General features: G+C 31.0%; 1 protein-coding gene across 1 annotated transcript; it reads left to right on the plus strand.

Annotated features, from left to right (window-relative positions):
* Positions 1 to 11,525: 11,525 nt before the first annotated feature.
* Positions 11,526 to 11,936, plus strand: LOC150097223 (histone H3). The gene has a single exon (XM_090407734.1). The coding sequence runs from the start codon at positions 11,526 to 11,528 to the stop codon at positions 11,934 to 11,936; it is 411 nt and encodes a 136-aa protein (XP_090263860.1).
* The last annotated feature ends 1,004 nt before the right edge of the window (positions 11,937 to 12,940 follow it).

Below are 12,940 nucleotides of genomic sequence, written 5' to 3' on the forward strand. Positions count from 1 at the left end.
GCCGTTCTGCTAAAAAACCATCGTATGAGCTACTGCTGCATTGTATGGTGGGGAGACTGGAATGTTTTGATATCTAGAACAAAAATTATATTAAATTAAAGAAAGTGATATAGCCACAAGAAAGAACATATCTTAAAATCCTTTAACCGCATGTTTCAAATTGTCATAATTTGTTCTTTTTCTTTTAATATAAGAAAATTTTAATCTAAGAAAACATAAAATCAATTGATTTTTCTTGTGGATATTCATCAGAACCCCCCCCCCCCCATCTTATAAATGGGCGCTGGTTATAATTGAGACGCGTCGTTTAAGCGGATCTTCATAAAGCGAAACGTCATTAGACTGGTATTACTGTAATGATAATAATAATAATTTGAAAGATTATTGGCCCTAAGTCACTAATCTTGGGGGCTATAAATGCTTCTCGCGTTTTTGTTAAATTAAAACATAATCACTAAAGCTTTTGGTTACATCATTTTAAAAATCATATAAATAATAAATAAAAGGTAGTAAATAATATTTTCGCCATAATGTCTTGCTTACAAACAAAAGAAGTTACTTGTTAGAAGATTCCCAAAGCAGGGAGAAATATTTATCAGACCAAACTATAAACAAAAACGGTAGTTGGACTTGCTACATTAACTCCACCCCAACCGGCTGAGGTGGGTGAAAGTCAGCTCTCCCTAGTTTTTTCATGGATCAAAACTTCATTGGCACTTCATTACCTTTTATCATGCCATTACCTTCCTCCCCCAATGACCTCGTTACGCTCTTCTAGGGCGATTAGTGGATTAAATGTTGATGAGTGACCTTTGTGTTCCCCCTGTCTTTACGTCTATTGTGTTGCTTGAAATTTCCTTATGTCCTAAGATATTTGACCTTTTTTGCCTCTAAAATGATTTTTTGTGTCTCTTCTCAAAAATTGAAACGAATTTCACATGTGCGAAAATAATCAATCCTGAAATGACCACCGATCAGCCTTTGCAATGAATCTGTTCAGTAATAGTAAATTTAGTGTATTTTATTATACAAATCAGTGCACAGGAAGAGTTGCACTGGTTGTTCTTTCACTTTACTTATAATATAGAAACAATTTTTTTTCGAATTTCAGAATTTTCAAATTTTTGCTTTGAAAATATTGTGTCAAATATTTATATTTTTAAATAATATTTATTGAAATAAATATATCCTTTTTCTTTTGTTCCTAGACAAATACCATTATATGGATCATCACATTTCAGTTTGAGAAACGATTTTTTTTTTTTTTGTCTTTATGAACAACAAATGTTGAAATTTTAAATTGCATTACTCGGTTTCCGTTGTGAGTCTTAATGATTCAAAATTTTTGCTCATTTTGAAGATATTCTAATACTTCCACTCCCCTCCTTATCCTCTCCTGGAACTCATTTGCATAACTACTCTAAATTTCTACAGGTTTGAAACCTTTTCTAGACAGTATTCAGAATCGATTTTTTGACAAAAGATATACGGTAATCAGATTGTTGTATCGTGATGCTTCTAATTGTGTACTATTTATTTGCAATCTAAAATCAGCTGTTCTACTGCCTGCTGAAATTATTTGAAATTTTAGAAATAATATGCCATATTTTCACCATACAAAATTGTTTATTGCATACCACACAAAAGAAAGTTCAGTAGTATAATTTTTGTTTGTTTTTCTTTAAAAAAATCTAAATATTACTACTTCCGCTGCGTTGCTATTTCTGAAATAATCTACGTCTTAGAAATATTGATAATATCTTCTTATCTGGAGGAAAAGCTAAAGGCTTATTACTCTCAGTGCTATTGAGAAAGAAAAGAGAAAACACTCAAGTCACACTAAAGTGCTTCAAGCTGTAGTGCAGAATACATCAATAATATCTTGTTTCCTTTTGGATTGTTGATTACAGATATCCCAACAGAAATACAGACATTTCTTTTATATGCTGATACATTATTCATGTCAAAATAATTTCTTAATTTATGATGATCAGTTTCACTTTTATTATCGAAAAATTATAAATTATTTCATACAATTATCTTGAAAAAGAGGATTTAAATTATTTTCAAAGAAAAGGTGCATATGCGTTTCATAATCTTCTTTTTTTGGGAGAGGGTCTATACCCTCTCCCAAAAAAAGAAGACCTATTCAATCTGCAGATATTTCAGAGAATTTATTTTATAAATCGTTCGCAAGACAACTGTTAAAAGGTAAATCACTTGGGAAACATGCTCATTCATTTTAATGTAAAATAATAGCAAAGGTTTAGAGTTACTTTAGTTATCTAACCTAGAAGAAAATGTTATGTCTGCTGATATTAAAATCGTACGTGAATAATTTTTCCGGTATGATTTCTCTATTCGTTATAATATAACCAATTTCCAGATGTTTTCCCTCCTTCATACTCCATGTTATATGCAGTGATTTCTTCTTTGTACTAAAAAAAAAAAAAAAAAAAATCAGATAACAGAAGAAAAATATGTAGTATTTTCTTTTCCACTGACTGAATTTACAATGTTCTTTCTTTCTTTGTGTTTTGAAGAGAAAGTGCAAATGATTTTTTGCCATTATAACATCTGATATAATTATAAGAGTGACATTTTACCGTTTTTCTCCCACACGAGAAACAGAAATAAGGTAGTAATAATATTGTTGATTCTGTCAAACTTCATTGTAGCAGAAATTTTTATATACGTTGGAATAACAAAATATATTTTTTTTAATTTAGAATTATGGCGCCTTTTCAAAAGGTAAATGAAAAATGTCACAAGCCAAGAAATTGTATAATATTAAAGATACAAAATGAGTTCTAAACGAATATTTCTAGAAACTATGAAAGTTTCCTAAATTTGACCTGAGAGCTTACGAAAATACAATCCCCATAAGCTCTGAAGTTATTTTAAGTGTTCTTTTGAGTAGAGGAAGCTAAGATAACTTCGATGAATGTCGAAGATTGTATTCTCGTAAGCTCTGTCTGTATAATCAATGTACCGGCAGAGTTATCTTCTGAAACCTATGATACTGTATTAAAACGACTGTTTCATAGTTGAATTTAGCAAACTGTTAGCCACTACCCCCACCTCCCATTCTCTTTAACCATTAATAACATTACACAGCATAGCTGAGATTACCACTCATTAGGAATGAAGCAGTCCAATAGTTGCGATATTAGATTATCTGGAGTGTGTAGAACACTCGGCAGCATAGCTAGACTTTTATCTCACCAGACAAATTCCTAACTTTTCGTAATATATATAGTTAGACAGTTGCAATGTAACACATTTGGTAACACAGCAGGTCACTGGCGCCCTTGGCAACTTCCCCAATGCCAGTGTTCCTACGACGCTGGGAATACAGCTTGACAAAGCTCATAAATCTGCCACAGATGACCTAACCCAAGTTTTGAAAGATTTAAATATATTTACTGCATAATATTTCATTTAAAAAAAAAAAAATTCAATGTATTGGGAAAAATCTGAATCTTGATATTTTGTGTTAAACGATAAAGAAATTCTCATATTTTTTTCCCTTTTCACATTTATTATTTATATTTATATTTTTTATAATAACATTTATTGAAATAAATATGACATTTTCTTTCTTTCCTTGCAAAATACCACAATTAATCTATTTGGTAATAGAAAATTTGCTGCATTCTTCAAATCAGTGTAATGGAACAAGACAACTTTATGTTCTTTCACTGTACTGACAATATAGAATTTGGTTTCGAGAAGTTTAAAATGTTTGTTTAATTTAAAATATGATTTCAAATATTTATATTAAAAAAAAACATTTATTGAAATAAATATGACATTTTGCTTTCTTTCCTTGCAAAATACCACAATGAATCTGTTTAGTAATAGTAAATTTGCTGCCTTTTATTCTTCAAATCAGTATAACGGAACAAGACAACTTTATGTTCTTTCACTATACTGACAATATAGAATTTTGCTTCAAGAATTTCCAAATGTTTGATTCATTTAAAATACCATTTCAAATATTTATATTTTTTAAAATAACATTTATTGAAATCAATATGACATTTTGCTTTCTCTTCTTGCAAAATACCATTATATGGATCGTCACATTTCAATTTTAGGAGTGATTTTTTTTTATGAACAACAAATGATGTCAAACTGCATTACTCGAAGGTTTCCTACTGTAAGTCTTTTTTTATTTTTATTTGTAATATCAGAAAATTATAACCAATGATATTTTAGCAGGACTGCCTTTGTCTTTTGTTTAAAATTGCAACAGATTTTATTAATTATTTTTTTTTTGTAGGATCCACATTACTATAATATCCAGTGCATAACCACTGGAGATATGTTGAAAATATAATATGACAGGTATTCCATACGGAATGATTCAAAATTCATGTTCATTTTGAAGATTTTCTACTGTATCTCCTTTCCTGTAACTCAATTTTAACTACTTTAAATTTCAAGTGGTTTGAAAACTTTCAGACGGTATTCAAAACTATTTCATTTTTTACTTCAGTTTACCGTTTTGAGAAAAGAAATAAAGCAATATTATTGTTGTACCGTCGAAGCTTCTAATTCTGTACTAGTTCTTTGCAATCTGAAATCAGTTGTTCAGCGGTCTGCTGAAATTATTCTAAGTTTTAGCAATATTCTGCTATATTTTCAATATGTAAAACTGTTTATGCATACCACACAAGAAAATTCAGCAGTTATTTTTTTTTAAATTCTAAATATTACTACATCTTAGAAATACACCATAATAATCCTCTTAGTTGGATGAAAAGCTAAAGGCTTAGATTATTCTAACTGCTATTGAGAAAGACAACAGAGAACGTTTTCCCAGAATTCACACTCAATTCAGTGGCATAGCCAGGGAGGGGGTTGCGGAGGGAGCGGTCCGCCCCAGGCGGCATTTTGAACCGTTTTGAACTTTTGCAGTTAATTCTAAAATACAGTCTGGAGAACTCAGATTGTAATACTACTGCGAATTTTCCTCACAATTGCTGTAAGTGTTGCTAGTTGTGAGAGGAGTTTTTTAAAATAAAATTTGATTAAGAATTGCCTACATTACTATGAAATAGACTTCGCCAATGTCATCGACGATTCTGCTAACAGAAAAGCAAAAAAAAAAAAATAATAATAATAACATTTTAGAATGCTGAAATTAGTTTTACTTCAAAAATAAACAGTGTTTTAATTTATTTCCCTATACGTCGTTTTGACTTTTTGTAGTATTTTTGGTGTGTATTGAGAGGGGCGGCAAACTCAAGAATCGCTCCTGAGGGCAACAGCTCTTGCTACGCCACTGACTCAATTACCTCAAGCTGTAGTGCAAAATACATCCAGAATGTCTTGTTTCGTTTTCAATTGTTGATTAACACACATCCTAACACAGAAAAACTGTCATTTCTTTTACAGGCGTCAGGCTGATATACTATTTATGCCAAAATGATTTCTTAATTTATAGTGATCGGTTTAGATTTTATTATTGAAAAATTATAAATTATTTGATACAATTATCTTGAAAAAAAAAAGGATTTGAATTATTTAAAAGAAAAGCAGCATAGACATAATCATTTATTTTTTGGGGGGAGGGAGGTTTATAAACCTATTCCTTTCTGTTCGAGTAACAGTCTGTAAGCTAACGAAAATTACTGACCAGTAGACACACTAAATAGTGCCTAACAATAGCCCAATACTCAGAAATTTATTTTATTTTATTATTTTTTTACACCTTTCTGATTTATTTACAGATGTTCGAAACATTTTATTCTGATATTGCTTTTGTAGGATGAAACTTTTCTAAACATCAATTTCCCCAAATTTTGTATATTTTCTCATTTATATTATTTCCTGATAATTATAAATAACTGTAGGGAAAATATCGCTATTTCAAAACTGCCGCATAATATCGAAATTAGCCGAAAATATGTACATAACACTTGACTTAATAACTGCCCTTTATTTCGATTTGTAGTGATTGATTAGGGGAAACCAAGAAAGTTGAAGTGCAAAAACCTAAAGATTACTTTATAAAAATTATGCATTGTGCATTGCGTGATATGATTCAAGATTTACGTATGATATCGTAAAAGTGCAAACCTTGGCGCAATCTGTGAACTAACCTTCGGCTAAGATTATGAATAAAAAAATAAAGAAAACTTAATTTCGACAGATGAAGGCTGTATTTATTTTAATTCATGAATTTATAAAATAATTATTTGACAAAAATAATTATCGTGAATCAAGTTCTGGAAGAATAAAATGTATTGACGATTAAAATAATTAGCAAAAGAATTGATAGTGACATTGATCTTCCAAAGTGATACAGTATGACGTGAAGAAAGTCATCATCATACGTATCAAGGATTTAGGCCTAGTATGGCTTCCGGCCTTAGAAGTCATCGTTGAATCGTTTAAGAGGACGTCCTGGTTTTCTTTTTCCTAATGGCTTGTACTTTAAGGCTTGTTTTGGTAATCTTTCTGTATTCATTCTTTGAACGTGTTCCATCCATCTATGTTTATATTTTTTAATTTTTTCAATTACTGGTTCTTGGTTTAATTCTTTCATAACATCTTCGTTTCTTTTGTGATCAAATAGGGTATACTTTGCAGTTTTTCTCATAAACTTCATTTCTGCTGTTGTTAATCTTTGTTTGTCTTTTTGTTTTATTGTCCAGATTTCGCTTCCATACATTAAGACCGGTAGGGCTAATGTATTGTATACTTTTAGCCTGGTTTGTTTTTGAACTAGGTTTGGTTTAAATATAGAGTTAATTACTCCTGTTATTTTTAAATATTTTGCAATTTTTATGTTTATATCTTTTTCATTTTCATAAATGATCATACATCCAAGGTAGTTAAATGAATTCACCTGTTCTAAGATCTTGTTATCTAATACTATTTTAGTTCTTGCTGGTTCTTGTCCTTTAAAGGCCATAGTTTTTGATTTTTCCGTTGATATTATCATACCATAATCTTTGGATATCTCATTTAGATTTAAAATAGCTTTCTGTAAGTTATCTTCAGAATTTGTAATTATTATTTGGTCGTCTGCAAAGAGGAGAGTGTTTAAGTTAACTGTAGGTGAAAGTTTAATTCCTTGATGTAAATTTTTACTCCATTTTATTATTATTTCATTTAAGTAGATATTAAAAAGAGTTACTGAGAGGGGACATCCCTGTCGGACCCCTTGGTTTATCTCTCTTGTATATGATAGCTCATGATTTAATCTTATTTGTATTTGATTATTTTCATATATACTTGTGACAGCTTTTAGGACATTATTTGGTATTTGTCTTTCTTTTAATATGTTAAATAATATGTTTCTTTTAACTTTGTCAAATGCTTTTTCAAAGTCAATAAATGCAATAAGTGTTTCTAAATTATATTCTCTTCTTTTCTCTATTATTAATTTTAGGCAGAAGGCTGGGTCTATACATGATCGTCCTTTTCTAAATCCATTTTGTACCTCTGGAATAAAGTTTTCGGAATATTTCATTAGTTTGTTATTTTAGATTCTGCTGTATATTTTATAAGTGATGAAGAAAGTATGAAAAGATTTCTTATTTTGCACTGGCATTAAAAACTATAATTACACGATAAAACAAGTAGTAGAAATGAATATAACTCGTAGGTATTTAGTCTAATATAATTTAGATTCCGGTTTCTGAGCAAACGGCAACCTGGTTTTAATTGTTCTATTCAGGGTGAAGATATTATCTCACCTTCTTATGGACATGATGGTCAAATTATACTTCATATTCGCGTTCCTTCAACAGGTGGACAAAATCTTATCCATGTTTTGCTGGATAAGATACGTTCAGCAAAGAAATGGTACACTCATGTACATGAGTGTACCATTTTATTTTATAAATTTAATATTTAAAAATAATTATTTTATTTTCTATCTATAAGTAGGCCGTTTTTATATTGTTGTTTGACAGTTCTTTCAAAGATTCTACTCTGACAATGTAAATGTAAAAATGGCTATAAATTTTTGTTACAATAGACTCTATGTCTAGTGGTAAAAGATCAGCAGCAGCAGTTTGAATGGCATTGTGAACTATATGAGCTGCACAACCTACTCCAATAATACTTTGCTCTAAACTTCTGTTCAATATAGTGAAGACATTGTTAATACCCTTTCTAGCTACACCACCAAAATTGGTATTTGCATTAGACAACAACCTTCTTAGATAAATTGTATTTTCAAGAACAGTTAAGATAAAATTGCTGATTCCCCAGGCGGGACGCAAAATCAATAATCTTATTCTTCACACCACTTCTTGAATCAAAATAACGAATGATAGTAGGAAAAAGTTTTACATCTTTATGGTTTGATGCATCAGAAAACACAGATATAAAGTTTATATTTATATCTGTTTTGTAATTCCTTACCAAGCTCTTTCAATGCACGTGGTGTGAATTTGCTGTCGAATAATTTACGGATCAATTTAGATATACAGTGCATGGATCTAAAAGTTTGATTGTGATATATGGTATGAAAAAAAAAACACAGCCTCTGCAATCGCTAATTCTCTTTATTTCATTCGAAATTCAGTTTGACAAGGAAAACTGGTCATCTTTACAGATGAAGAAGCTTCCCGTACCGCTTTCTTATGCTTATCAGAAGCTAAATGCCTTGTGATATCTCGCTTTAGTCCAGAGGTCACAGAAAATTTTCCCAAACAGATTGTATATGCAGCATATCCCTTCTGTTCATACTCCTTAATAAACGGATACTCTTGTTTCAAATTATCTATCAGTTTGCAATCCCTTCGTTTTCTTTTTACTGACATGGTTTAAACCTGATTATTAAAAAATAATTAAACATTTTAAAATAATTATAAACTTTCCAATTTTTAAACACATAACAAAAGATATAGCAAAGTATCACTTCTGCGAATACCTGGGATCTATGATATCAAAAACAACAATTGTAATATTATGTCTGTAGGTAAAACTTTAATTTTGAAACATGAAACAAAATATCATTCTTTAAATTACCATTACTATAACCATGGCCGATATGAATCGTTTCGTGGTTTCCATTGCTCCACAATCGATTTTGTATCGACACGAGTGAGGTACTAAAAGACTTCAAACTAACAATAACTTAAATTACTTTTATTATTAAAAAAAAGAAGGGGGAAATACAGCAAAAGCTGTATTTCCCCCTTTGGATTAAACGCGTTGTTGTTTAATTTATGAATGAAATTTAAAAGCAACAGATAACATATTTAAATTTTGTTTTATGATAATAATAATAATAACGTTTATTACGGGCATTAGCCCAATTACAATTTGTTACAGATGGTTGTGAATTACACAGTAAAAATAGGTAATATTTTTACAAAACAGAATACAAATTACATGCATTAAACAACGCCTATGTAAATTATAATAGTAAAAACAAAACATAAAACGTTGGTATTACATACATTTAGATTACATTGATTGACGATGATAATTTTGTGTAATTTTAAAATAAAAGTTTGGCATATAATCAAAAAATAATTTTACATGAAAAAGTTCTTCAGAATAAACAACTAATATAAGTATGTTCGTAGTTTACACTTTCTCTTAAGGTGAATAAAAAATTGTAAATGCTGTACGTTTTGCTGTACACATACTACTGCTGTTCAGGACCGGTAAATGCTGTACATCTGGTCACATAACTGTAGTACAGAACTTTGCCAAACCTTAATTCTTTTTACGATAAGATTTTACAAAAAATATATATGGTATGAAAATCAACAATAAAATCTGTAAAATTTCAACTGTATTTCGAATGGCGAACCTATAGAACAAATAAAACATTTCAACTATTTAGGTACACTTTATATAAACGTAGCTAATATGATGAGGATCAAATTTATATGCAATAAATTTATGAATGTGTGTATGAGAGAAAATAAATATATGAATAAAGTTATATGCAATAACACAGAGTTGCATCACAGCTTATTTGTATAGTTTGCAGTAATTTAAATTTGTGGTATGCCCATTTATTTTTTGTCCCAACAAAAGTAAAGTTTTTACTTTGGTTTCAAGAGCCAATAATAATAACAATAACGGTAGAGATCATTCTAAAATATATGAACTTCTCTGTGTACTTATAAAATAATATTGCTTGGAAAGGTAGATATACCTTTCCAGATACCTTGGTCTAGAGCAAGTTTTATGGAGTTTTAGGTGAAGATCTATAGAGATGGTGATGGTATTTACAAATTTTTACGAACTTCACATCTCTAAACTAGGAAGACCTCACACCAAATGATGAAAGTCAAATGCTTTTGTGGAAGCGGAGAACAAGTTTAAGAAACGAACAGAGAACAAAATTCATACTTTCGAATAAAATTTAATCATTATACTGAAAACAGCCGTGATATATAATAATAAAAAAATATATATATAAAATACTGCTTATTATAAATCTGTGATATGATAGCTGCACTAAATTTTCGTGAAATTTGTATCTGAAAAGCTCGTATCAGCAAGATTCGTTAGATATCTGGACACAATATTGAATTTTCTTATAAAATTTTGTTTACATAAAATTGATACATGTTCAGTTTTCCTATAGCTTTCAGAACAATTGAGATGATAATAATGAAATGTATAATTAACATTTATCATTATCTAAATTATTCTGAAAGCTAGATGAAAACCGAACACGTATCAAATTTTATGCAAACAATTTCATTCACACAGTTTTTCTTTTATTTTTTATATCAATTGATAAAATCCGTATGAATATTCACACAGAATCACACAGATTTGATAAAATCTGTGTGAAATGTCATCCACACGGATTTTATCAAATCGGTGTGGATGAAATCAGAATCAAGTGGGCGAAATTTTATATCAGAAAATTCGATAGCAACATGATCCACGTACAGTAGAATATATCGGCAAGGAAAGTTGCTTTTCTTGTAAAATTCTTTTTTTGGATCAAGTTTGATACTGACTTTTGCAGTTAGCCACCAAAGCTTCTCATATATTCTTAAAGTAGTTATTGAAGAAATTTCATATCATAATATTTATACTATATTATATATATTGTAGTATTTATAGAAAGTTCATATCAGAATTATTACATTTCAAATTAATTTACATTATTTATTTAGCATTTATATAATAAATAATAAATATATTTCATTACAACAGCGTTACTGGTTTGCTGCGTGAAGCATAAAATGTTTTTTGTTTTTCCCTTTGTCTGTGTCGAGAAGCATAAAATCTTTTTGTTTTCCCCTTTGTCTGTGTCGAGAAGCACGATAGGGGCGGGGGGGGGGAAGTAAGCCACTCACTTCAAACAGAACCAAGAAAAAACTTTCTAAAGCTCTCTTGTAGGTTTGGAATTCGTTTTTGAAGCTCTCTATTACGTCCGAATTCTTTGAAAAGATTGACAAATCAGAACGCACTACGCTACGGTGGCGCCCCCTGCGCTTTGCTCATAAGCACCGAAAAAGGCGCCGAATTTGATTATTCTGCTTTTTCTTTATCATAAGAGTTGCTAGCGAGATAGTGAAGTAATGGCACGTACTAAGCAAACCGCTCGTAAGTCTACAGGAGGAAAGGCTCCACGAAAGCAGTTAGCCACCAAAGCTGCTCGTAAAAGTGCTCCTGCTACAGGTGGAGTGAAGAAACCCCATCGTTATAGGCCTGGAACAGTCGCTCTCAGAGAAATTCGTCGTTATCAGAAGTCTACGGAATTGCTCATTAGGAAACTCCCATTCCAACGCCTAGTCCGTGAAATAGCTCAAGATTTCAAGACTGATCTGCGTTTCCAGAGTTCTGCTGTCATGGCTCTTCAGGAAGCAAGTGAAGCATATTTGGTGGGGTTGTTTGAAGATACCAACTTGTGCGCAATTCACGCCAAGAGAGTGACCATTATGCCCAAAGATATTCAGCTGGCTCGACGTATCAGAGGAGAACGTGCTTAGGTTAAACTAAGTTAAAAACTTCAAAAACGGCCCTTTTCAGGGCCACTAAATTTTGATAGAGGGATTACCTTTACGTACGTACTTTACACTTGTATCTCTAACCGGTTCCAAAGTCGTTATGTGACCGGTATAATATACCAGAACCCTTGAATATGTTTTGTTGACCCTAATTCTAATGCTATGGTTCTGTATGGATTGCAGTAATGAGTTAGCTAACCTTTTGGTTAGCTGTTAAATTTTAATTTCCTATGAACAATTTTCTTCCAAATCTATTACTTGTGAGCACTTTGTCATCTAACATTTTGCTTTCTTTTAAAGCACTAATGACTGAAATCATTCCCCTCTAGACCTTGATCTTCCTCTGGGTCTCTTTCTTGGCATCAAGCACTTGCTTTGCTAATTTACACACCACCCATTCTATTTGAGTGGACACATTTTTGATGATGTCGTACCTTTATGATTTCTAAAATCATTTTTAATGATTTTGCCACTGATTTCCATCGGTTCACTCCCCTAATTTTTCTCAGAAACCTGCTACACTACTTCTGCTACTTTGGTGTTTTGGCTAGTTTCTTTTATTCCATTTAAATTTATTAAGCTGCTACCAACCATACCATTCTGTATTTCCAGGTTTAACCTGCTATCTTCACTAAAAAAAACTGCCTAAACAGCTGAAATATTTTACTTGTTCTAAAGGATCTCCATTCAGAATACTGAAGTTTTCTATGCCCCTGTCTATTTTCATGTTTTGATCTTTTTATTGATTTTCATACCAAGTTTGTTACAGCTATTTTTCAATTTAGTCAATCCTGGAGATAATACTGGATTTGTTTAGGAGTACAATATCATCTGCATAAAGCAAAGATTTGACATCCCCAATTCTAATACCAGGCTTGATGCCACTTTCTTTCATAATGTGATCCATATGATTGTGCATCCTTTTCTTCCCCCTGATTTTCCATAAAACTATCCTGTATTTCCTTCAATTCTAACTGCTAACTAAC

The sequence above is a fragment of the Typopeltis vanoorti genome, chromosome 17 (assembly GCF_054136105.1).
Source record: "Typopeltis vanoorti isolate ZY-2024b chromosome 17, IOZ_Tvanoo_1.0, whole genome shotgun sequence".
NCBI classification, from domain to species: Eukaryota; Metazoa; Arthropoda; class Arachnida; order Uropygi; family Thelyphonidae; genus Typopeltis; species Typopeltis vanoorti.

Excerpts from the sequence above, each read along its gene's own strand:
- LOC150097223 (XM_090407734.1), top strand. The coding sequence starts at position 11,526 with ATGGCACGTACTAAGCAAACCGCTCGTAAGTCTACAGGAGGAAAGGCT.